The following is a 27,349-nucleotide window of genomic DNA, read 5'->3' as shown; positions in this document are numbered from 1 at the left end:
TCGGAATATAGTATTTGCATCCAGTACAGTATTACAGATGCACTACAGATGTACTCACTGTCCTCACTAACTCAGTAACCCTGGTTATACTGGAAACCTCAGGTTGCTTGTCACTTCCCAATAACGTAGAATAAATAGATTATTCAGTTTTGAGTTCACAGTTTTATTACAAGTAAGCAATGGTGTATGAGAGTTAAGGGACATTGTTAACACACCATAGGAGAGTAGACTTCTCCGGGATTCTGTCCTTCTTCATGATTTCCCACTGGCTTTCACGGTGGACTGACTCCAAAGCCTTTTCGAAATCTATGAAGTTCAGGTATAGCGTTGCTCGTCATTCGTTGACCTGTTGATGTTTTGAAGTATGAAGACCTGATCTGTCGTCCCCGTGCCCTTCCTATAACCAGCCTGTTCCCTCCTCAACCTGCAGTTGACTCTGTTTCTTGTCTGATCAATAATAATCTCACCGAGTGTCTTTCCCCATGACAGAGTCGGGTTATGCCTCTTGAGTTCTTGCATTCTTTGAGATTCCCTTTTTTCGCTAGTTTGATGATATGCTTCCATATTTTCTTTGACACTTGTTGCGTTTTCTTTGCTGAAACCTCTATGTCTGCCTTCAGTCACTCAGCTATGACGGAGTCAATTCCTGGTGGTTTCTTCTCTATTAAGCACTTCTTGAGTCCGTATACTGTCTTTATGTGCTGTCTCTTTGCAGCTTCTTTTGCTTTACTCGCAATGTTCTTTATTCATTTCTTTTGGCCTGCCATTATACCCCTCTTCACTTATCTGTTCTTCTCTGCGCACTCCTCCCAGTATCTTCTTATTAATTTCTCCCTTTTGGTCTGAAAGGCTCCATGATTCTTCAGGGTTTCTTCTTCTTCTGTGGTCGACCCAGGACTGCTTCTGCAACTTCTGCGTACGCCTTCTAAATCGATCGAAAGTGAGGAAACAATTATTTGACCTCACAGCGATGAAAAAGAAAGCAGGTGCTGCTGATGCATGGGCAGGCAAACACAGTCCCCAAATATGCTTAATCATGTAGGAGCCCAAATGTAGTATAACAAAGGCATTCTGTTCACAAGCAGTATGACTTATTTGTGGACAGGAGTCATCTGAATATTTTCCTTGTTGACCAATGATAATTGCTTATATCAGTTTCAGAATCTGCCTGATGCTAGAAATGCTTGTAACAGTTCAAAGGTCAAACTGCACTGCTAGTGTTGCTGAATTTGTTTTGTTTTGTCACTGTACAGTAAAACATTGTTCAAACACACAGACCTTAGTTTTAAATCCGGAAGTTTCCAAACATCCCAAAATGTATCACTCTGAAATGTGAGGAACTGATGCCCAGGACATCCAGAGTATTTCCGTTAACTTGGGTTTTTTTGATTTTGCTTTTTTAACCCCACTCTAAACATGAAGTAGCTTCCATCAAATCAAGAGCTAGCCCAATCTGATAAAGAATGTAAATGTGATACTCTTAGACAGTGTGAAATGAGATTGACTTACTAAACTTAAAGCAAGTCTATGTAATTTTTGGTTATCAGCAGCCACTTTGGTCACGAAGGGCAATTACAGGACAATAGCAAATCTTAAAATACATACATTTAATAAGATTAGCCACCATAAGCTACTGGTCACACCAGACCAAGAAAGGCTGTAGCAAAAATAAAAAAACCCTGAGCATGGGCTACTGACGTGGACAATTCAATTGAGTCGATTTAACTCTTTGTAGTTGGAGTAATGTGTTATTCCTTCTTCCAATGGTTACACTGTCTTGCTTTAAAGTTACTTAAAGGGGACATTTCAAAAGTGCTTATTCACTTTCTTGCCAGGAGTTAGACGGGAAGATTGATACCACTGGATCTTGGCAATTGGATTTTGTCTATTTTTGTATTTACCGTATTCACCGTCAAGCTCTGTTGAGGTGGTTCACCCTCTCTGTACCCTTCTCAGCACTCATGATCCCGCGAATGATGCCGCAGTCCCATCAGCCCCTGCTCGTATATGCCAGTGTGCAGGGGTTTGTTGCAGTCCACTGGACTGCGAATCAACAGGCCAGATAGGGGCTGACACCACGGATAAATCCCTACTGTTCTACCAGCATGCCAGCACATTCCTGAGGCACGGCTAAGCCCAAGGAAAGACCCAGCGAGGAAGCATTTGATCACTTACCACTGTCCCCGCACAGAAAGAGAGGCCACAGACCTGGCAGCCTGTCTAGACCTTTAGCACCTAATAAGCTGTTTTTCAGTTCTGTAGAACTGCCTGCTCCTTTATCTTTGTAGAATCTCTTTAAAGCGGCTATGATTGATTCTTTTGGTCACTTTAAGGTACCGGGATAAACTGAAAACACACACAATTTATTTAGAGTTGTGATTTGGCGAAGAAGACCGATATCTGCTCTCTGTTTTAGCTCCGGTCTGGTCTCCATTAACTCCTGAGACAAAATACCTGTCTCTTTAGCTGCTAATATGTTCACCAGCTAGCTGCTAACTTTGTCTATCTGCTGTTTGATGCTGGGCGGCTGAATGCTTGAATCAGTTTCCAGTGCGCCATCAGGAACCGCTGTGTACAGGCCTTTTTCTCAAACCATCCAAGGTTTATGTTAGAGGGAATTACATTTTAATTACATTTTTACTCATAATACAGTAATTCCAGGGTGAGCTGTACCTTGCAATACACAAACAATTCTGGTCTTTTATTCCATGTGTGAGGATGCTAATTTTTTGTATTATTCTCAGCCTTTCATATCATACAGTATATGTAATCATCAAGTGCTTACTTAAGACCCCTATTACAAGATTCTTGTTTTAAAACATATCAGCTGGAAAATAAAAAGCCAGTTGGAAAATGTGTTTTCCGCAAACTAGCAGATTTTTAGCTTAGCATTAGCTTATGCTAGTTAGCTACGTCTGATAAACTCTGCTAGTGACAGTCATGGTTTCCGCTGACAAAAACCACGGTCGTTGACTAAAAATGAGAAGTTTGCTTTTGTTTACTTTTTCAGTTTGAGATGCATCGTTTCAAAAATTACTGCAAATTTCGATGGTAAATCTGCCACCGTTATCGCTGTAAACTGCATGTATGTGTTACATTGACAGAAACAAGTTTTTTCACTGTCATTAATAATTTACTTTATAAATAGATACATTTTTTGGTCTGTAAAATGTCAGAAAAGAAAAACTGCTAATATGTTCTAAAAAACTACAATATTTTACATTTAATGCGACAAACGCAGAAATATTTAAAAAGCTGAAACCAGTAAATTGAAATTTTGAACAAAAATTTCTTATCATAAGTTCCACTTATTTATTTTTGAGAAAGCTTTCAGCTACGTCTAATGCCCTTCATCACTGAATTGAGACTGAGTTTGCTCAGTTCTCATGGAGAGTTTGGGATTAGTAAATATTTTTATAAGATGATTATGTTTTATATATGTTTTACAAGAAAAAGTTTGGTCTGAAGAGTAACTAGTATCTACAATAGTCAAATAAATGTTGTGGAGTAAAAAAAAAAAGAAAAAAAAAAGTACATTTTGAATTGAATTGAATTGTGATGGAATACAACCACAAAGTAGCATCAAATGAAAATACTCCGGTAACATACAAGTACCTAAAATTGTGTATAAGTACAGCACTTGAGTTCCACTACTGGTAAAACTATTATAATACTAACCAATCTCCACAAAAACTGAACTCCCGTCTGCTGATGAAGGCTATGAGATGTGGCTGGAACTATCAGAAGAAAAAAAAAAAGTGTGTAGAAATAAGCGTGATAAGATTTTTTTTTGTCAAACTGCTATTTCCAAGTTCAAGATTGAACCTTTCACAAGTTTGTTTGTTTTTTTCTTTCTGCAAAATTGTTGGAGATAAATTTTATTCTTACTGCACCTTTACAGTTATGTAAAATCTTCTTCACTCATACTTTATATATTTAGTTTGCTATATTTGTGCATTATTCCTTCCTTAGTGCTGGTGTAGTCTATAATGTAGTCTATAAACAGTTAATGTTTATCAAACAACATACTTGATCCTGGTCCAGTTTGACTCCCTGCTGAGAACAGGCTTCAATCCGTGTCATGTAAATTCCAGCCTCTTCTTGTCAGCTAAGGAAATTAAACTGTCTCTTAGTCTGACATCTGTGGATTTAACAAAAACACTTTCACAGAGGGAAAACTTCACATGGATGCACTCTTCAATCTCTTAGCCTGAGGTGCACAATCACATGTTTCATACCAATGTGGAAGGAGACAACGCCTCAGGAGTTTCTCTGGCCATATGTTGAGAAATGATCAGAAAAACAGGGGGCCAACAGAACATTAGGAAATGTTTTATTTCAACCTTCATTTCACAGGTTCCCCATCGCTGCAATAAAACCAAAATCCTGTGGTGCTCACATGAATTGTTCTGAGTTTCGAGAAGCCACGAAGTGTCACAATGTTTCTGCATCCAAACAAAGAGAATCCAGACTGAACAGAAAGTCTTAAAAAGCCACACTGAACAACAGGAAACTACACTCACTGTATGGCAGGTTTGTGTGTGTGAATATAGGCATTGAAAACAGAAATGATAAAACTCACTGTGATAGGAGACAGATGCTTTTCCTTTGCAGTATGGATGTTTTATGTAAGCTTAAAACAGACTGCAGTATTGTACAACATCCTTGTAAAATCAATAATTTCAATGGCTCACACTAACATTTGCAGCAATAGACACACTATCAATTATTTTAGGAGGTAAAAGGACAACAAAAAAAAAACTTGGAGAACACTTAAAAAAAAAAAACCCTTAAACAAACACATGGTTCAACAAAGGAGGGCCAACTTCTCAGGTCAACACTCAGCAGTTTTACTACACTGCATACTGCATGTCAGTATGCTATATAAGAAGCTACCTACAGCTGCTGGTAAGCTTAGCTTAGCATAAAGACTGAAACAGCTAGCCTGACTCTGTCTAATTGTTTAAAAAAGTCTGCCTGCCAGCACCTCTAAAGCTCAGGAATTAACACGATATCTTGTTTGTTTGTTTTTTAAATCTGTGCCAAACCCCAAATCTTAAAAAACAACAGGTTGTGAGTTTTAAGGGGTTATGTGCTGGACTATTTCTTAACTGGAAGCAGCAACTTCCTGAAGTTTTGTTGTCAACGTGAGGTTGTCAGGCAACCGGCCAGTCTTTGTGCTAAAATAAGATAAGCTGAGTAACATAATTCTGCTACACTAACCTTCTCCTCTCTTAAGTGTTGCTTTTTCTTGTGAAATGACAGGATAGTTTTATCGTGTCTGGCCTCTAAAAAAAAAAAAAAATGTAACGATCTGTAAATTACTGGTTGAGCTGCTCAAAAAAAATCAGTGGAGGAAACGTGATTAAATGTATCTGCTAAATGTTCACTGACGACGGCTTTCATTTGTTTTCTTACAATATCTGCTTATTGTAACTGATTAAAAAATTGTAATGGTTATGTTTAGGCACTCACTGCAGGTCAAGTCAATTTTATTAACATAGCCCAATATCACAAAGTTGCCTCAAGTGGCTCTACAATCTGTACAGCACATGATACCCTCTATCCTAAGACCTTAACCAGCACTTAGTTGATCCAGGCTACTCATACAGAGAAAAGATTGTTTTTATAACTAAAGCAGCAATTGCCAGAGGACCCTGTTAAATGTTATGGACATTAAAAATGACTTTTCAATAACTTCTGACTTTCTCACAATCTCTTGTATTACTGGAGCATTATAGGGCGGGAGTGGATTAGTGCAGTCTGGAATTCCTTCAGAGAGGAATTACAGTGAGACGTACAGAGCAGAGCTCCCACCCTGTACTCGACCCCCCCTGCCACTGCTACACACCCTCAACCCAGGATACATGAACCCCCTCACCCCTCGCCACCAGGTCACGTCAGCTGAAGGATAAGTATCTGCAGAAACTTCTCTCCAGAAACAGCCCCAGTCTCTCTGGTTCTCAACACGGTTGGGCTCGTGGCCCCCTTAAATTGGAGCAACGTCTACTTGTGACCCCTTGTGATCGGTTACCAGTTTTGAGCAGCTCAACCAAAGAGAATTTTGAATTTTTTGAAACCTACAGTTTCTCTGAAAATTATCACTTGAAACAAAAGCAAAAAATTCAAGGAACGTCTCAGAAGTAAACAGAACTTTGGGTAGCTTTTCTTATCCCGTTAATATTTGTGCGACCCCTCATATTTAACTTGTTATCTTTTCTGAGGACCAGACCCACAGGTTCTGGAAAGGGATGTTGCTTTTAAAAATTTACGCTGAAATGCTAGCGGGGTGGCTCTATGGCAGTGTCAGCTGGTCCACCATATCTCAACAACTGCAAGAGGGAATGCCATGAAATTTCGTACAGACATTCACGATGATGATGAATCCTTATGATTTTGGTGATCCCATGACTTTTCCGCTAGTGCCACCAGCAGGCTACCATTTGCAGTTTTTTTTCGTGAAATATCTCAACTATGGATTGTCATGAAATCTGGTTCAGGCATTCATGCTGTCCTAAGAATGAATAACTTTGGTGGTCCCCTGACTTTTTAATCTAGCGTCATCATTAGGGGAAAATTTCAATTTATCCATTACTTTGGTTTATGACCAAATACCTGCCAAACTAATGGCATTTCCATCAGCCTCATTCGCATTGTTAGTGCTAATTGGCAAATCTTAGCATGTTGACACGCTAAACTAAGATGCTGAACATGGTAGCTTAGCATGTTAACGCGCTAAACTAGGCTGTTGAACATGGTAGCTTAGCATGTTAACACGCTAAACTAGGCTGTTGGACATGGTAGCTTAGCATGTTAACACGCTAAACTAGGCTGTTGAACATGGTAAACATTACACCTGCTAAACCTCAACATTTAGAGCATCTACATGCTGCATTCACTTCACATTGTGCGAGTGCGGGAGTTAAAAATACTGTGCTGTAATTGACAATATATCACCATATCCATCTAGTGTGTGTTTACTAACAACGAACTAAGGCCTTAGGCTGATGTGAGACGTCCGTATTTGGTTTGATTTCAGTTGATTCCATGTTATTGAGTGCCGAGGAGGACAGATCGGCGCTTTTTAGAAAAAATGTCTTAGGTTGTAATGACGACCCGGATGTTGACGTGGGAAAAGTTACAGTAACTCCGCAAACGCAGCTCTAGCGTCAGTATCGCGACGCATTTCTGAAAGAAACGGTTGTGTGTGGGTCTGGTTCAGTTATGAGAACGATGAAAAATCAAATCCTTGAAATTTGATTGGATTACACACAAACACACACAACTTAACAAATAGGGCTTAACACGGAGCTGCGGCGAAGACCGTTCGCCTCCCTCTGCTTCCATGCTAGTTCAGCAGGAGGAGGATCAAATCAGACCTCAACCACATTCTTTGGAAATGTAAACCAAGGTTTTTGCCAGCTAAAATCCAACACACACATCTCTTACTTTACATACCTCGGCTAGGTACCCACGGGCAAACAGTCAAGCGCGACTTTTATATGACGGATGGGCTTAGCCAGAAACCCCAAAAATCACACAGTTGAAACAGAAACACCAGCTGCATCCAAATATCCCAACCAAACCTGATGTGTACAATTTTTTTTCTCTGATATTAATGCATTCATTTGCAGTGTTCGGACATTTTGAAGCCCCAAATTAAGTAATTTAATTGAATCATTCAGTCATATCATTAGTCATTACATGCATTTATTTGAGAGGAACAAATTTTGCCATACATATCTTTGTGATTACCAGCACATTTCAATTAAGTTAACAAATTATTATTAAAAAGTTCTAAAAATTAAAGCATTACAAACAGTGGGGGCAAACTATCTGTTGGGTGGAGAAGATCAGGAGGGTTGAAATATGCTCCTTTTAAGAAGAAGAAAAAATAAAAATAAACACACCTGCCTGTATCTATCTCAGAAAAAAAAAAAAAAAAAAAAAAAAAAATTCAAAGCAGGCCAAACCAGGTCTCTTCACAAACATACATGAAGTTTACAGTTCATGTAAAGTCAGCGCCTGCAGTGTGTTGTATATGATGCTGGGATATCCTTTGTTCTGGCTCCACTGTAGGAAAAGGAAAAACAAAAAAGAAAAAAATAAACAACCACCAGCACCCCCTCGTGGCCACAGCTTCACCCAGCAGAGTAGTGTTAAAGCAACAAGGATTTTTGAATGTTTTCTGCGTCTCTGTATTTGCTTTTCTGCGTCTCTGTATTTGCTTTCATTACTGCACCCTGACTGCTACCGACAGTCAACCATTCAATTATATTTACCCCTTCTTTCCAATACAAAAAACAAAACTAAATATTTGCTCTAGTTTGCATTTGAAATATACATCAACAAAAGGAGGGTAACCTTTAAAAGTGACCCGTTAACGGAAAAGAAAAGGTAAAATTAGGAGGGGGATGAAGAAGGGGGGGAAAAAAAAAAAAAATCAGAAAAGGCTCATATAGCTATAAAATAAATACAAAATAACTGATTTCTCAAAGCAACCAAACAAAAAAACTAAACAAAAAACAACAAACAAAAAAAAAAAACGGACCAAATTGAAGTGGTGAGTTTGAAGGCAACATGAATGGTGAACTGGAGCAAAGAGGTGAGACGGCACAAAGTACCAATGGAAGACGTGTTTCACACAACAATGACTGGTCAAACAAAGCAATAATAGTGTCTTACATTGTACAGAATCAAGGACAAATGATTTTTTTTTTTACTGTAAAAAACTCAACCAAAAACAGACAGCATTGCTTTCCGACATTCGCAGAAGTTCTGGGGTTCTCAGCTTTGTGACGTTCAAATAGCGGTTTTGTTTTGGCGGAGACAGTTGCTGCTCCTCCACATAAGATCTGAAGAGACTGACCGGTGTGGGTGGGTGGGTGGGGGAACACTGATTCCTGAGGGGCCAAAGTGAGCAGAGGATGAGAAAACAGACAAGAGGAAAGTCACTTTGGCAAAGGTCCCTTCGAGTTTTTTCTTTTTCCAAAGGGGAGAATGATTGGGAGTGGGGACACAGACATAAAACGCTGACATTTAAACAGACATGTTAACATCTTCAGCTTCTGTGGATATAAAAGCCTCTGACGGTGACCTACTTCCACCTCTAGAACAAGTGTTTAAAGCCAGCAGGTCCACTCAGCAGGGTCCGTCTTCTGAGTGTGCCATCAAACACACTTTTTCTCATCATCATCGTTATGTCTTTGTGTACGTGTGTTATGAAAAACCTTTAATTGCTAGTTATTTCCCCAACTACAGTGGAAATCTACACAAGGGAGCAAGTATGGGCTGTGAGAAAGGTCTGTGTTCTGTCTTTGGTTAGTGTTTTGTCCTCCATCCTTTGTCCCCCATCTCACTTCTTTCTCTCTCACAGGCAGTTGCTTTGTGTGTAAAGACTAGAGATTGACAAAATGTAGTGATAAAAGGGTGATTTTATCCCCCCCCCCTCTCATACTCAGCGTGCATATGTATGTATGTGTGTTTCAGTGGTTGATGTAGTGTGGATGTAGAGGATTCCTTATTTGTCACAGCCAAGCTCGAGAGGTTGATTTTGTCCTGTGTGTCTTTTCCATGATCTGCTCGTATTTTCGTGTGTAAAGCTTCGACTTCAACACCAGGTCTTTTGTCCTTTATGGAAAGGTCATGTTGGTGGTAAAGTCAAAGAAATGACAAAAACATTGTAGGGCAAACAGTCTCAGAGTAGAGCCAGCCAAACTATTTTGAGTGCTGTTTCTCCTGTCCTTGAAGTCACTGTGGAAGTAAAAGCGAGGAGATAAATTAGTCCTGAATGTAGCAGGAAACATTTTTTAAACCTAATTTAACATATCAAATTATCCACAGCTGATAAGCCATATGTTGTGCATATTTGACATTGTTTTAGGCCCAAAAACTATGTAAGTGTTGCTTCTGGTGCTCCTCTGTTAGACAGGTGTGTAGCAAAATGAAATGTTAAAAAAGAAAAAGTTAAATTCCAGTGTCAGCACTGAGTTTAAAAGGGAACTTCATCAGAAACGCTGTATCTCTAAGAAATTGGTTCCTTGTGGAAAAATATTTCAAAGCCAATTTGGCTGATGTTTTAATTTCAACTGACAGATTAAACACATCTCTCAATGTTTGTAAATTCTCCATCCTCTTCAAAGTAAAACACTTTTGCTCGATCAATCTGTGCACACTGTGGTGCCTGAAGCAATTACAGCACTTTTCCAGTATTAAACTGCAGTCATTAAAATGCCATTTCTGGTGTGCAAATACATGTAGGACTAAATTTCATTCTGATGATATCGAAAGCACAACACCTTGTCTACATTTGCCGCCTGGCCAAAGCAGAATTTCACAGAGCCAGTGTCTGTACTCCTTCTACATGTGGTTTTATTTGATGGAGTTTTAAATTCAGACGTACTTCTTGAGCATTAAGTCATTCATAAAGATAAAATGGTTTTGAAGTAAATCCTGCAAGTTGAAATCCCTGTTTCATGGAAACTTCACAGTACGTCAATGGTATGATGATGAATCTGCGTCTACTTATGACTTCTAGTGTACATAAATATAGACAAATGTTTACCTCACAACCTCATGGTGCCTCTCTCCCTGTATCCAAACTGGCTTCTAGCAGCAGCTCCTCCAGGTCCTGTCCACAGCTGACACTCACTACACAGGTGACACATAACACACATTATCAAACAGGCTTTTCAGACCCCAAATTACTTCTGATAAAAAATCATGACAATAATAATAAAAATAATATAATAATGATATAAATAATAATAATGAAAGCAAAGATCGGTGATTACAGCGACTCACCGTGCTCCATCACACAGCTGCCGGGCTTGGGGCTTTCAGCATCGAGAAGATGGAGGGAGAATTCGGGCTTCAGGCCGTTGGGTAGAGCTGATCCAACCACCTCTCCATCCAGAGCCTCGGTGAAACACTCGACCTCGTCTGCAGAGCTCTCATCGGGTGAATTCTCCGCTTTGACTGGGGAGAGAGACCCAGTCATGGCAGATTCGGGAGTCTGTGAGGCTTCTTCTGCTTGAGGATTTGTCTCCTGTGCTCCGCTCTGAATGACAAATGGTGCCTGTTGATCAGTCTTGACAGAGAGAACAGACTGTACTCTCTGTTCATCTGCCTCTGTTTGCTGCTTTGGACTTGGTTCCTCTTGGTTTGGCTGGCTGTGTTCTTTCTCCGTTAAACTGGGTTTTTTGATATCTGACAAGTTGGCTGGTACTTCCTGCTTCTCCTCTTGTGGAAGTGTCTCCTCTTTGTCTGCTTCCTCTGTTTGGTTCGGTGACTGGGTCTCCTCTGATGCAGATGCCAGCTCGTTCTGTAGCTGTTCAAGTGTAGAATTTAACTGTTGCTGTTGGTTGTCCACTGCAGGAGTACTAGTTTGGGTTTGACTCAGCTCCTCTAACGGTTTACACCCTTCTTCTCTGCTATCAGGGGACATCACCTCTCTGTCATCTTCTATAGGACCTTCCTCCTCCTCCTCTCCTTCCTCCTCTCCTTCCACACAAGTGGGCTCAAGTCGGGGGCTTTTGGTGCTCTCTATTACCTCCTCAGTGAGCTGACATGCTACAGCCTGCACCGGTGAGGAATCTGAAGGCAGGGCTGGTGCATGTAGATTTGGATCTGTCACTTCTGCGTTTAAAGTACTAGCTGTTACATTCTCTGTGGGTTTACTTGTAGATTGTGGCTGTAGTGAGTGGGTCTGTGTAGTATTAAGTGTGTACTCAGAGTGTGCTACAGTACTCTGCTCTGTCAGTTTACAGTCTGTTGACGAAGCAGGTGAACACACCTTCATGTCCTCCTGTGTCAGCTGTGTTTGTGTAGGTGTTTGAGATGCAGCCGGTGACTGTGTCTGCTGTGTCATGGGCTGTGTGTTTGTGTCGATGGGCTTCTTTGATAACTCTTTAGTTTGGCTGGGAGCTGCCGGCGCACTTATCTGGAGTTGTAGCTGCTGCGGCTCAGGGGGGCTCTCCACCCGGGTCACCATGAAAATCTTATGACCCCTCCCTGGGCTTGAAACTGATATACAGCGGCCAGGAGATGGAGGGTTGCCGGGAGGAACCGCGGCTTCTGTGACAGTGATGCCGGAAATGACACTTGGCCCTCCAGCGGGTGAAGCAGATGGGGACAAGGATGTACGTGAGGCACTGAGGGGGGGCTGTGGAGCCCCTGTCTGGGTTTGAGGACCAGTCTGGTTTGAACGTGTGGAGGAGTTTGACGTGGAGGACTTTGTTACCACCTCGTCTTCCTCCTCATCCTCAGTGTCTGAGTCCGACTCCGGGGTCCCTTGAGAAACGTTAGTCTCAGAGGTCGCTCCTGACTGGCTGCTTTTATGTCCTTCATTTCCTGTTGTTTCATCCTTTTCCCCTTCTTCTCCCCCTTTCCCCTTTCTGTCACCTATCTCCTCTGATGCTGGCTCTTCCTCCTGTTCTTCTCTGGTTCCATCCTCTGTGGCGATTTCAGCCATGGAAGCCGACTGCCTCATCTTCTGCTCAGTTTCCTCCTTCTCTTTAGCCAGGATAAAGTTCCGCTTGCAGCCGTTCTGGATCTCAGCCAGCAGGGCGCGCTGGGTCTCAATGAAGCTCTTCACCTGAGAGACAAAGAATACGTCTCAAACACACAACATAAACCACAAGAATATCAGAATAAACACAACTAAATCAAAGCAATTCCTACAGTCTATTTTACCTTCCTTAAATCTGATGTTTTAGTCAATGATATTATCTTCTTTCAAACCACAATTTTCTTTAAAAGAAAAATGGGGGGTGCTCTGGTGTCATAAAGGAAACCTTTGTTGTCATTCCCAATTTTTCTCTCCCCCCACTTCCTGTCATGTCTCGACTGGCAGCAATCTAATAAAGGCATAAAGTACCACCAAAATATAATTTAGAAAAAGTCCAAGGCTGGTGTTATTCTGTATTGTACTTACTGTCAACAAATCGAATGAAAAGACCAAAACCGATGTTCTTCTCTACCCTGCCTGCAGCTCTCAGCACCAAGCACAATCGTTTCTTATAAATACATAAATATACGTACTTCGATTCAAAAATAAAAAAATAAAAAAATAAAAAGTTAACTAATTTCCTAAAGCAGCTGGGCACTTTTGTTTTTATCAAATGTTATTCAAACAGGAGTAATAGTGCTTTGTTCGGGATTAATTTCAACTGTGGATTCGGTGCTCTGTGAGTTTTTACAGCAGCAGGACAGAGTGTGTGGGATTGTCTCAAAATATATTACAGTACCCTCGTTCATCACAGTGATGGAACACGTCACCGAGTGCAACAGTGTGACTCATTGATTTGTTCTTAATAGATTTGTACAGCAACAGAACTCTATGGAACAGAGGAATAAGCTATATTAAGCCTCAGAAACACAGACAATACTTGTTGGTAGGATCAGTTCATTGTAAGTTTTGGTCTTTTCATGGTATTTGTTGATGTTCAGAAAAATATAGAATATTGCCAAACTTATTCCTTAAGCCCAAAATTCCACATCCGCATTGAAGGGTCAGTTTGACTTACATAGGTCTTCTCAGACTGCCCACAAGGCACCCAGGATTGATCACTCGGACCAAACATGGGAACATGTGTGCCTCTGCAGAAAGCCAGTGGAGGATAAACAGAAACACCTGCACTTCGTCTGTTTAGACTATATCTGGCTCTTTACATCCTCTCCTCTATCCCCTTCCCCATGCCTTATCCCCATGCTCACAGTTTCTTTCTTCGGCTCCCGGTCAAGATCAAGACGCAGCAGGGAGGTGTTGACTTTTAGGGCGAGCGACAGGGCCATCAGTCCACCTGTCTTGATCTCATTCTCTCGAAGGTCCAGACGCAGCAATCTGGGGCTCTCAGCGATGAATTCAGCCACAGCCACAGCTCCTATAGCACAGATGACAGAAAGAAACAGGTGTCACAAAATGTAAGACGGCAAAAATCCTCCACAAAAACTGAACCAGAGGCACACAGGCACTAGTTCCCACCTTCGCAGGATAGTTTTGTGGAAGCAAGGCCCAGTCTGAGCACAGAGCGGTTGGCAATCAGTCCGTCTTTCAGCTTGTGGACCCCTTCATTACCCACTGAGTTATTGCCAAGGTTCAGAGTCTCCAGACTCTGGGTGCATGGCTGAGAGAAACAACAGATCAGAATGAAAACCTTTGAAAATGCAGAGAAATGTTCACTGTGTTTAATGTTCAAATTAATACAATGATTGTTGCTTTAGCAGTGGGACTGTGTAGCCATAAAATCATATTGTTGAATATGCTTAAGTTTTTACACCTGGAACAAGCTTTGTAATGTAATGATTAACTGTGTTGCTTTGTGCAGCTGTGCTATCTGTATTACTGTCCAGTCTGTTTTACATAATTTAATTGTATAAGTCCTGTGAGTGTTGATGAAAAAGCAGCTCTGGCATGTAAACCATATTTTATGCATAGCTTATATTTCGTATTACTATATTATGTGTTTATTTTTCATTTGTAATTTAATTTTGTATTTTGGGATTTTTCTGTCTGTTTCTTAACTGTAGAGAGTTTTGACCTTATTGAGCCACTATGGTCTAGACTGTCTGTATTTTCTTGCAGCTCACAGTTTACTACTTAATAAGATGATTGATTTTGTCATTGTACAGGTTTATCGTTTACTGTTAAATGCCCAACGTTACCATCTCACTGCATTAGGGCAACCAGCTACACTGTGGTTATCTGCTGTTACGAATCAGGAGCGAGGACAGTCATGAGCTGTACTTTTTCACTAGAACTGCAGGTTTTGGGCCATTTTGTTTGTCCTGCAACATCTTACAAGCCTCAGTAAAAAACCTCATAAGACAGGTTTCTTGGAGGAGCTCACAAACGCAGTATTTTATGTTCTAAAAGCAAAACAATCATGGGCTTCCAAAAATAAGTGGACTACTGTGTCATTATATAGGAATATCAATTATAACCACTTCTTGTTTGTGAAAAGTAATATGATTAAAAGGAATCAGTGAGCTGTGGCCCAGCTGCTGAACATGAAGAGATATGAGGAGGGAAGGTATAACAAAGAGCAGAGTTCTATTATGATCACTTCTCTGACACAGAACTTAGTAGAAATTTTAATTCAGCCTGAACCAGCTATTATACACACTCACACATACACACACAGCCAGTGTTTTCTTCTTAACACCTCTAAGTGTGTGTGCAGACTTGATTTATTTTCCCACTGTGCGTGTGTGTCTGTGTGTGTCTGTGTGTGTCTGTGTGTGTGTGTATGTGTGTACCAGTGCAGCAGCGAGGTAGCCCATGCCGTTGTGTGTGAGCTGGTTGTTCCATAGCACCAAAGTGACAAGACCTTTCCTCTGCTCTTTTAGTCCTTCACACACATAGGCCAGACCTGTGAGCGCAAACAGAGACATAAAACAACAGAGGCAGAGTTAGTACGTCTTCTTTACCTTAAAAAATCTCAATTTTTAATAAAATACTGAGCGAACTAAACTAAAATGTCTAATCTAAGGAAGTCTGGTGCATTAGAAACAACTCGTTTGCACTGTCTTGTATTTTTTTTTCTTCATTTTCTATTACAGAAAGTATTTTCTGAGCTGTAATAGCGGTAAGAGCACATCATAGCTACAGTGAAAAGTGCTATCTCCTAGATATAAATCTAGATATTTGGATAAATGGGGACATAAAATCTAGTAAAATATGTAAGTGGTTGAAGCACAACAAAAAAACCAACAACTTATTTTTGTTACTAAGACTGGAACATTGTTATTAGCTCATTATCAGGCTTTTTTTGCAGATACACCAACAAGGATATTTGAGAGTTTTTGGCAACATAATGCTGTAAATGCCGAATAAATAGCACAATGATATCACTTTAACAATCTGTTACTAAACAGAAAAATAATAAACAACAAAATGGGCCAGGTGTAAAACTTGTACTAACTTCTGTTTCATAGCCAGGATAGCAATCATATTCTCAAGACCAAATCATTAAACTTAATAAAACTGGGATGTGTTCTATCACTGCTGTGTACCAGAGTCTAGGATGTGGTTGTTACGCAGGTCCAGAATCTGGATGTTGCAGTTGAACTTCAGCAAGTTGCCAAGTTGGGCTGAGTCCTGCAGACCATTGAGCTTATTGTCTGCAAGGTACAACTCCCGCAGGTTCATATTCATCTTCAGAGCTGTAGCTGGCCAGAAAAATGAAACATAAATGAAGGTAAGGGAAGAAAAATAAAAACGTCAGGAATAGACATCTAAATTCAGGGATTAAGATTCTCTGGCACTGACGAGGGGGCCTGAAAGAGAAAACCCCTCCTCTTTCTCTCCCGTTACTTCCCTGGCACTCTGCCTGTCTTACCCAGTAACATGAGTGGTCTGCCAGACAGGCCAGCATTCTCCAGGTGGAGGACTGCCAGACTGCCACTGATCCTGAGCGCTCGTGCTACAAAGGGAGCCGAGTGGTCCAGCAGAGGAGTGTTACGTGCATCGAGATACTGCAGAGAGCTCGTCTGAGGGGGAAACACCAACAGAGATACAATTAATTTGGTATGCACTCAGAAATCATAATCCTATCTGAAATAATGCCCTCATTCTCGTGATGAAAACAATCTCTGGGTGGTTCTTGAATTGCAATGAAATAACACCAGGGAATTATATAGATTAAATGTGGATCTTGAGGTAAGGTGGCTAGCGCACACATTTTCCAACCTCTGCATTTTCTACACTCTAGTTGGATGCCTTTATCCTAAGCCAACAACCTCTCATTATCCGTCATGATAGCTGCTATAGTACACTGATGACATTGCCAGCCAAGAGCTTCATCGGACTTTATAAATAAAAGATGTTGTGAATGCACAATGAAGCCCAGATAAAGGCAATGGTGTACTGTTTTTTTCATCTGTTTAATCCAAGACCTCACCTGAGGGATTCAAGGAAACTCAGTTGTCAAAGCATTACTGCGTTAAGATCTATTGGCCTTTGCTGAACTGAGTGACGACTTTTTATCAACAAGCAATGACACAAACAATCTACAAACTGGAATAAATGTTTCGTGTCTCCAGGCAGTTTTTCCTTAATCATCAAACACTCAGTGCTTGTAGACAAGGGAATATCTTTCGGTCCAAACACTGATCAGTTGAAAACTCAGCTTCTCACACAGTCACAGTTGTGAATACAGTAGAACTGTGGTACTCACAACAGTTTGTAAACACAGTTAATGTATAATTAGTAACTGAGATTAAGAATCTGTTGTTTTCCCCTCTAGGATGATGAGTAATGAACTGAATTTAAAAAAAAATAAATAAATAATATGAATAATAATGGCTAAAGACTGCAAAGTAATTTGTGGCTTGTCAAACGGATTAGTGTTGTTCACTGTGCTACACTGCCAGGACAAACTACAGCACGGTGGACTTCAACCAAGCCAAAATACCCACAAACTCCACAATCTTGTAACCCAATGTACCAATGAAACTGACTGATTTTTCATTAATTGTTAAATTACTACATTTGGTTTAGGATCCGTTGTTTGCATGTGTCATCTCACACTTTCTCTTACACCTTAAACTACTATATAGTATAAAATAATACAAAAAGAATTGTATGGAATCTCTTTTTTTTCCCTGGGCGCAAAGCTACAATTACAAAAGTAGAGGCAATGACTTAACTTTAAAGTCAGTAGTATTTGATAGCTCTTTTGTGGCCAAACGAAATAAGAATGTAAAAAGAAGAAATATTGCACACAAAAACAGTCAGACCATTGAAAACAATTGAACCAACTTTTTTAGTTTACAAAAATTACCTTTATTGTCCATCCTCAATGCCCACTTTGAGAGGAGAAACCTTTTGCCTGGAACTGCAATCACCCTGTTTATTGTGTCACAATCCCACCTATCCTCTTATTATCTATACTGGTGCTGTACTTGACATTCCATTGAATATCTGATAGCTGATAAGCTGATAAAAACATGGGGGAATTGTATAGCTTTATGCTGCTTGTAACGCTATTCCTGTTGCCATTTTATTCTTCTATTTTTATTGTTGCAGTTATTATTATCTTTTATTAACTTCATGAACAAATATTTTATGTCTCTGTTTTAACACATTGGGACAATTTTACAACAAAGGGTTCTTACTTTAATATGTTATTCCTTGAATTGTTTTTTTTTTTCTAGATCCATAAATCAATTAATCAAATCCTTACTCATTCCCACTCTGTCCTTTTCCATTGCATATGATGTTTTCTAGTGTAGGGAAGGATGAACTCTCACCTTTCTCATCATGTGAGCTGCAGCCTGCCATCCTCGTGTGCCAATGTGCTTATTGAAGGAGATGTTGAGATGTGTGGCTGACTCATAATACTCTATCATGTCAAACAGAGCTGATGCACCCTGAAAAGCAAAATGAGAGATGGAGAAGAGATAAAAGATAAATATATTAACTGTTATAGCATTTCAGTCATTTTCACATATCAGTCAGTGTCAAAACCCTAAAGGACATGTTACAAGATATAGTCTGGAGCAGCTGTTCTTGCAGTGGTAACAGTCCCTCACTGAGGTGTTTTCATGAAGACCTTGGATGGAGGTAAAGAGGTACCTCTCTGGGCTACGGTCTACTATTGCAAATTTTCAAATATCTGATTCAACAGGATTCAGAAAAGTGAACATGTGAAAAATGAACAGTGTAAAAGCTCCTATCTTCTAGACAGAAGTTTATTTTAGAGTAGGGCAGCGACCAGTTGTAGAAGAAGTATTCAGATCCTTTACTTAAGTGAAAGCAAAATGTACTTCAAGGGTTGGAAAAAAAATGGCCCTGGAACTACACACTGCTCTCTTGCCAAAAATTTTGGGAACAACTGGTATAATCTTAAACAACGTTTTGTATTTTATAATATTATCATACGTTTTTATGTAAATTATTAATCCCCTAAGTAACTACTAACTATAGCTGTCAAGTAAATGTAATGGAGTAAAAAGTACAGTATTTCCTTCTGAAATGTAGAAGAACAGAACGATAAAGTAGCTGAAAATGACTTAGGTACTTTCAACAACTGACTGAAACTGAAGATTATTTTCATTTGTTCTACAAAATACAAGGAAATCTGAAAAAAATGCCTATCACAATCTCTCAGATTGCAAAGTGACATTTTAAAATTTCTTTTTTGTCTGACCAACAGACCAAACCCCAAAAATAATCGGTTAATCAACTAGGGATTTCAGCTATATTCTATATTCAGCTATATCTAGAGGTAATGTGACTTTCATAGGCTGAAAAATTGTGCAAAATCATCAGTGCATTCAAACTGTAGGGCACAAAGTCAGGAACAGATGCAGGACTAAAGTGAATTTTCTGGTGATGCAGGATCAGGTTAAAGTGCATTCAGTGATCAGTGTTTTAATCTCATTTTGGTTTTGGTGGTGCTGTGGAGCTCCACCTCTTACATCTGTCACTGATACACTGACTCTGTAAAGGTTTTGATGACAGTGGCGGGGAGATCAATGGCTGGTTATTTTGCTTTTCTGCATTTGTTTATTTGATTTCATAACATAAGAAATATTATCATATTTTAACAGAAAAATTAGATAAGGGATCATTAGCGCTCATACACGGATTCTGTCTCTCTCTGGCATTTCACAACAATTAAAAGCAAACTTAAACACCATCAAAAATCATCAGCCAGTGACGGACTTGCTCCTGGTTTCAGGATGTGATTCAGATTAAAATGGAAGCATGGGTGTATGAGTTTATCCTCTAGGCTGATGAGCTGTAACAAAAACAAACAGGCTGCTCCAAAGTGCTTATAACCTTTTCCCCTTTGTCCATGTATATACTGGGAAACATTACTGAGTATACACAAGTGTGTTTATCTACAGGGTGGGCGAAGATGAGTCACATTCAGTCCAATAAAAGCCAGCCTGTGTTAACGCCTCCCATGCTTGCTCTTCCCCACGCTTTTTCATCTCTCCAAAACTTTTTGGCTCCTTTGTTCTTCCCATATCATTCCTAAACAAGACACCACTACTGCAGTTATGGAGCACTGCCAAATCAAGACATCTACTGTATATCTCACTCACACCCACTTCAAAGATGACCCAATCCTCTCACATCTCCATTCAATTAGTTTTCTATTCCATCTTCCTCAATTCTCACCTCAAGCAGAAACACTTCCTCAATATTTTCTCCTTTCAGTGTCTCGTTTTAATCTGAACCCGAGGCGAGACAATTGTCTCAGACCGAGATGCTGCTCTCTGGTGATTCAGTCACTGACTCATTCAGCTACTTCATTCACATTTCCGGGGCAGCGTTCCATGTTGGGGGAAAAAGTGCGTATTTCACTCTGAATTTGTTTGGATTATGTGAAGCTCTGGTGCGTGTGTGTCTGAGCTGTTTTTCTAGAACAAATATCTGTTAAATAAGTATATGTACAGTATTTCCGAAGAATTTAACTGCTTTTATTTTGCTTTGTGTATAAGAAAACTTGCATGGCCCCTTGTCATTTTTACCAGTATTAGGTGCGTATCCATCCATCCATCCACCTGTTTTTGTGTGCATTTTCAGAAATAAAAAAAAAAACAAAAACCCCCACAGCATAAACGTTTTTATGCTTGGCTGAGGAGGAAGAGTATCGATAAAAACAAAAATGTGACAAAATGCAATGGAAACAGATTTAGCAAATTAATCATGAGACACATGGAGCATGTGACTTAAATGTCATCATCCACTGTAGAGATGAAAATAGCGGCAGATGAAAACAGATCTGTGTGGAGCAATGTGGAGAACTCAATTCACTACATGAATCAAACATACCTCCAGATATAAATGCCATATTTCCATCTTGTTTTCTGCATTCTTTTCACTGTTTAAGGTTTGACTGGCTCTCTTTTAACTGGGAACTGGAAAATTTGCGCCACCACCTGTTTTATCTTGACAAACCAACTCCTAAAATTCGCATAACAGTAGTTGAGGGAAATGTGGATTAATTTGCATTTTCTTTTGTTGATTTTCAGTGCAAATTCAGTAAAAATTTGCACTACATTAGGATGGAGAGCCACTTATTTAGTGTTATGTTTTTACACAATGACCCTAAATAGTAGGGATCTGCTCTTTTAAGGGAGCTTTTGTCTTTATCAGCACTATGTGTCACCCTATACACAGAAAAGTTTGGGGCTACTTATTCAGTCTTTTCTGCTATGTAATAGTTCTCTTCGCTGAGGCACTTTTATTGCCTGCTAATATATCATGTGACCAAAATAAATTGCTGGTAATCATGGCAAAAGCGTTTGTTAATGTTCTGTTTTATTAGGTGCCAAGATGGAATTTATGTGGGTTTGAAGTCTTTATGATATCTGATATCTATGGCGTATGTGATGTGGTCAGGACATATGACCATATGACAGACTTTATACATATATATAGTAGGCCATCTGAACTGACCAGGACCATGACTTTTTACTTGTACTTACTGTAGTCAGCAATAACAACTGGAAGTTAAGAGACAAAACCAGTAATGATCAAAAGGAAAAATGGGGCGGGCTGCATAAGGTCAATAAAACCATCGACGGCGTATATTTCGTCACCTGTGTGCATGTGTGTGGGTGTCCTCATGCGTGTGCACATGTTAAAAACAAAACAGGGACAACTCTTGAAGACACTGCTTTATAGTGTGACCAGTGGTCAAATACTCCACAGGGCACATTTAACTCATATTCATGAAAAATAAAAAAATACAAAAATAAATACAAAAATAATAAACTGTACACTTAACTAACAATCTGGAAGTAACATAAGAGCTGCTCAAAAATCCTCAAGTTCACAAGTGTCTCTGAAGACGACAACAATTATCAGACCATTTACAAGTGTGTGGAAAAACAGCAGGAGACCAGGGCCTACATTAATTCTGCGGTCAAAGGGTGAAAGAACTGACATGGCTTTGCCAGACAGGAATAAAATAATGAGCAGTAATTAAAGTGACCCTTCGTACCCTCAAGAAATCTATCCTGTGTCACTCTGGCTAAAAGCAGGCCTTGTGTCTGTGTGTGATACAGTACTGTGCAGTATATTCGGAGCTCTGTGTGACAGGAAGTGGTCAGGGCCTGTGTCCCTCTGCTCCACACTGCATCGCCGTCTCTATCTGTGCATGTCTACAGCCCAGAAGTCGCTAATGTTGTTTACACAAGTGGACATCTGGAGTAATCAGAAAGCCCATGGCAAACACTCCACATCCTGCCAGCGCAGTAAGAGTGAAAAAGAGGATTAGAGTGAAACTGAAGGCACAAGGCAACAGTGACAGAGGGTGAACGATATGAAAGAGAAACAGGTACGAAGGAAGAAAAAATTGAGGTATGCATGCTGCACTAAGAGAAATGAAGAGAAGGAGAGCAACAGAGAGATTTTTTTTTTTTTAAAAAGATCTTTCTTACATCTTCATCCAGGTTGGTCTGCTCCAGGTCTATCACTTTAAACTGGACCCTCTTCAAAATCTCTTCCAGAGACTCACATGCTTTATAGTCCAGCTTCTCACCTAAAGACATACACGCATACGTCTGGTCAATTAACCATTTTGTAGCACACAGTATCTGGTTACAAAAAATTTTCACCACAAGTGTTGACTATGGCTATGTCAGGTTGCTGTTTTGGTGCTTACCTTTTAGATCTAAGCATTCATTTCGCTGTGTCAGCTCTTTCAGTTCCTACAGAAACAAGAAGAAGCAGTGTCAGTAAAAGCTTTGTAATTTCCCCATGGAAGCAAACTTTGCTTTTCACATGTTGAAACTTTCACATCAAAGAGGAGGCAAGTTGATACATCAGTAATGGAGACAATATACAGATCTTCTGTAAACTACGATAACCTTTTCTGCAAAGAAAAGCATCTGTAGGACACATTTGTTCATCTCACTTCTGGCGTTTCGCGGCTATATCACTGTGCATTTGAGTACCATTGGTAAGTTTTGGAAAGTACTGAATGTGAATGCTGAGCGACTCCCAATGATGGCAATTTTGATAGGAACATTGTATTAGATAGGAGAGAGGCTCTGTCATTCCTAATGCTGATTTTTCAATATGGGTAGCTTTGCTAACTTGGTGAAAAATACATTGCAATTCCTAAAGCTGATTTGCAATAAGAGGATCCCCTTGGTTCGCTGGTGGAAAACTCTTAATATGAAACAGAAAAGCTGGAAATATACGGTTTGCATCAGTAGTAACTTAGCACAGCTTGGATACGGCTGACAGTTTTCAGTAAACTGAAAAATACTTTTGCTTTTGTTTTTAAAAAAAAGCAGTGATTCCTCTCCAGTTTGGTGGGAGACCCAGCCCGTTTGAGAATATAGGAAGACTCCATTTGCTTGATTTGCTGCAAGACACAGTGGAAATGCACATGCTCACGGCTGAGCAAGACTCAGTGACATTAATCAGACCCGGGGCACAAAGAAATGCGGCTTAAATGTGTCTTGATCATTCAAATGTTGAGCCCAGTTCATGTTCCAGCTGATTTTTTTTTAAATGAACATGCACCATCGTCCATGTGTGTGTTCAACCCGACCATGTCATCTATCATGTGATGTAGTCCGAAACCACAGGATCACAGATCAAATGGTGGAAAGTTATTTAACCTCTTGCCCTGGTAAAACGCCCAACCATCCACAGAAAGCCATAAAAACATACAGAGTGCTGCCCTCAAAATTATGTAACAGCAAATACCTCTCTCTAGTTGGCTACCCGACCCATTCAGCATGAACTCCATAACCTCTGCCCTCCTGCCACCACTCCTCTGTGTGTGCCTGATCATATGGAGGCTGGTTTAGTTGTACTGAGGGTTCATGGCCTCCTGCACGACTCAACAGGTCCCAAACACATGATGATGTTATCTGACAAATCTAACATATAAAGAGCTGTATTGTCAAAATAAAAACAGGAGGAAACACTATGACACTAAATAATGTACTGCAGGAGATAACTGTGAAACTGACTGGACCATTAATTTTAGAAAGGATTTCAATTTCAGTTAAATTTCAACACTATTTTCTCAGTATGTTTTGAGAAATATGATGTAATCCAAAAACTGGATGTTCTTCAGCATACTTATGGTGTTGACTTCAAAGACAAGCAGACACACATTTTGGACCATTTAACAGCAAGTCAGTCTTCACAGTCTTACAATTAACTTGGGCACCTGTCAGTGAGAATGACTTTATCCGTGTAAATACCTCTCCGACAGAGCTGCCAGAACCCAAATAGCCCATGATGCGCAGTGTGCCTCTGCATGAGTGGTGGTAAGGTGTGTGTGTGTGTGTGTGTGTGTGCTGTGGGTGGACTACATTAAGCTACTGACTCCTTTTTGGATCTTGTTCATTAAATGCTGTGATGACTTGTGCTATGTTGTGTGGTAACATTCAGGATGTTACATTACTGTACATTAAATATCTGTACAGTTCTGAATCATAGTCTTGTAGACCAATGACCTTCTGCAAACCCAATTTTCTACTAGCCTGTAATCAATGATATCTGATTATATGTGAGAGGACAGGTTGAGATGCATGAGCAAACCTTCCTGTTGCCTGTTATTAAAGGATTCTACAGCAAAGTCCGAATTCAGCAGCTGGATCTTCTAAAAGACGTGACCCGCAAAATTGGTCCTTAGAGGAGCTGCACCTCCTTTCTAAATGGGGTAGTTACAAGGTCCTTGTTAACTTGTAAGTGCAATACAATTGGCGACTGCTTTTCTGGAGTAATGATGCACGTCGGTGCTGGGAAATAGGACAGTGATGTATCCTGATGCCTCAAAATGCTGTTGATGTGTACACTTACATAGAAACTGAACCCACAGTTGTTTTGATGCATGTTATAAACCACCATTGTGTATTGCCCTTAAACTTCAAAAATTTCAAGTTTTTGACCAGAAAGTTTACCATGTGGACAACTAGCAAACAGTGTTACCAGGTTAACGTAAATATATACATACAACTTACATTAACTGTGATTAACAACATATTCAGGTTGCTAATGAGATCAAACCTTGGCATTTATGCGTAGCTTCCATTATTTATACCTTGCTGGCCGGGTTTCTCCTACCATTATAAGTCTATAAATTGCAGTGCCTAAGCCATATGAACGGAAAAAAACCAATGCCAATAGTCTGCTACTGCTCCAGAGAGAAAATATACCATATTGGCCTCAATATAAGACAACATTTTTTTCTGGAAAAAGGGGGTTTTCTTATATTTGAGGATGAGACAGTTATGTGTTCATTACATCAGGTATTCCTTTTGAAGTGTAACTACGGTCTTTTACAGAAAGTGTTATGGGTTGTTTCTAGCCTTATCATGTTGCTAGGTTATTGAGTGTTCAGGCCCCATTCATAGTGAGTCATTCAGAGTTAGTCAGCCCTACAAGTGTTTCGTTAGTTCAGTTTAACCTGCGGGAGTTTCTGAAGGCTGGCGCAATGTGTTCTGCTGCCACGGAGGGAATAAATTCATGGTGACTGAAAAATGAATTTGTGACGTCTCCTGAAGTCTTTACTGCGGATATGACCCAGGAAGAAAATTTCAAACAGCTCTCAGAGAGGAATGAGAGTGAGAGAAGAATAGAATCAGTCAGCTGGCTAGTGGCTACACGCGTTGAGAATGTGACCTGCCTACAGATGTCCGACTGAACAGAAATTTTGGTAAGTAGCCAAAAACTGCTTCATTGTCAAAGGGCTATGGGAAGATGAAAAAAGCTAGATCAAATTACCTCTAAATGAATCACAATCTTAACAGAAATACCTACATATTGGCCAGTCACGTGACATTTCCAGACTTTATGGAAATCCCTTCAATTTATAGCTGAGTGGTCCTGAAGGGATTATGATACTAAGGCTGCCAATCAATTTTGTCCTCCAAATTGCTGAACAGAAAACTGCAATTCTCAGTCACATCTGGAGAGGACTTTAAAATGGCCTGTCAGCCCAATGACATCTTTGGTCTAGAAATGTGGACTTTGGATGGTCCAGCCCTTAAATTGGGACGCAGCCTACATAGCCTCTGAATGGCCTCCCTAATGCGCAGCATAATATATCCGTGTTTTCATATCACAATTGTAGGAGCACAGAACGAGTTGATGTATCTCAACAGATCGGTATATTCTCTGTAGAATATGACCCACCACCAGCCTTTAATGAGAGCATGTTTTGCATATTCACAGAGAGCAAGTTTGCACGCTAGTTGCATGTGAGACATTGCATAATGGGGAAACCACTTGTCCCTGGGGGAATAGCAGCAGGAGAAATGTGACACAAGGCTACCAAGTGTCCAGGTCTTAAGACTCGAGTGGGAGTTACTGCAGAGCAGACATTCAACATGCAGCTGCTAAATAGCGTCCCTTATAAACACACAGGCACACAAACAACTGACCAAAAATGTACATAATCTGTAGGGCCCCTGGCAAGCTGCAACGTGTACAGTGCAGTTGGACTTAATAAAGAAAGCATTTAGAGTAAAAGAGGAAAAAACAGCAAATGACTGAGCTCGTCTTGCTAACCCCCATTTCACTGGCCAGCCATTTGGTCTGACTAGCTTGTTTATTTGGCTGGTTACTGCAAGGATGACTAAGCAGAAATGAGAGGGGGATGTAGTGGACCAAAAGACTACAGTGGAAGGGAGGGATGGAGAGGGGCCAGACATGAGCAACCATGAGCAACAACAAAAAAGCAGAAAATGAGGGAGGGAAGGAGGGGAGAAGGTGGGTCCACTCTGTGATTACCAACAGTCTCAGGTCAGTCAACTCCCAGTGGAAATGTACCCAGAGCATAGGACTAAATGAAGCCCGCAGCAGCAGCTTAGCACTGTGATGTGCATTTCCACAAGTAGTTGACATGTTAACAGAACTTCTCTCTATCAGCTGACCAGATGTGTGGGGATTTCTATGCAGAGTCTATCGAATCACAAATGTGTTTCCAGCTGGGGCTATCTTTCCTTCAAAGTCATCACTCACACATGGAGAGACACCTGCAGGTACAAATGTGCAACGGTCAAGCAGAGAGGCCCAGTTAAGGTTTCATGAGCGTGTGCTGCAGCGACTGAACAGACAAGACAAAGTGCTAATGTGTCCCTGCTGCAAAGGCTAGCGCTGCCAACTCCTATGTCCTGTCAATATGACTACAGGGGAATCGGTTTAGTGACGTGACGTTCCCACTGAAACACAAGCCGGGAGACAGGCACCCATATGTTTGCATAAACACAGTTCTAAAGTATCGGTTATCAGATCCAACATTAAAATTTCCAGTAATGGCTGGGGCCTACACAAAAGAAAGCTCCAAGTCTTTACTAAGAACAGGCTTTTATTTTTACAGGCCATCTTTTCTTTTTATACATTCACATGAAACATATTTAA

At 40.2% G+C, this 27,349-nt stretch overlaps 1 protein-coding gene across 1 annotated transcript in view; it reads right to left on the bottom strand.

Moving 5' to 3' along the window:
• Nucleotides 1–8,901: 8,901 nt before the first annotated feature.
• Nucleotides 8,902–27,349, bottom strand: part of ppp1r37 (protein phosphatase 1, regulatory subunit 37) — a 44,158-nt gene continuing 25,710 nt past the window's right edge. The window contains exons 3-13 of the mRNA XM_040130433.1: nucleotides 22,626–22,671; nucleotides 22,402–22,502; nucleotides 18,253–18,372; nucleotides 16,341–16,491; nucleotides 16,015–16,170; nucleotides 15,259–15,371; nucleotides 13,985–14,126; nucleotides 13,717–13,883; nucleotides 10,804–12,595; nucleotides 10,565–10,650; nucleotides 8,902–9,753 (exon numbers count right to left, since the gene is read on the bottom strand). Coding sequence (XP_039986367.1) covers nucleotides 10,574–10,650; nucleotides 10,804–12,595; nucleotides 13,717–13,883; nucleotides 13,985–14,126; nucleotides 15,259–15,371; nucleotides 16,015–16,170; nucleotides 16,341–16,491; nucleotides 18,253–18,372; nucleotides 22,402–22,502; nucleotides 22,626–22,671 — 2,865 coding nt within the window. The 3' untranslated portion in view covers nucleotides 8,902–9,753; nucleotides 10,565–10,573. The remainder of the gene's footprint in view (nucleotides 9,754–10,564; nucleotides 10,651–10,803; nucleotides 12,596–13,716; nucleotides 13,884–13,984; nucleotides 14,127–15,258; nucleotides 15,372–16,014; nucleotides 16,171–16,340; nucleotides 16,492–18,252; nucleotides 18,373–22,401; nucleotides 22,503–22,625; nucleotides 22,672–27,349) is intronic.

This window comes from Xiphias gladius, chromosome 7, assembly GCF_016859285.1.
Source record: "Xiphias gladius isolate SHS-SW01 ecotype Sanya breed wild chromosome 7, ASM1685928v1, whole genome shotgun sequence".
NCBI classification, from domain to species: Eukaryota; Metazoa; Chordata; class Actinopteri; order Istiophoriformes; family Xiphiidae; genus Xiphias; species Xiphias gladius.
This window is presented reverse-complemented; position numbering and strand designations above follow the sequence as displayed.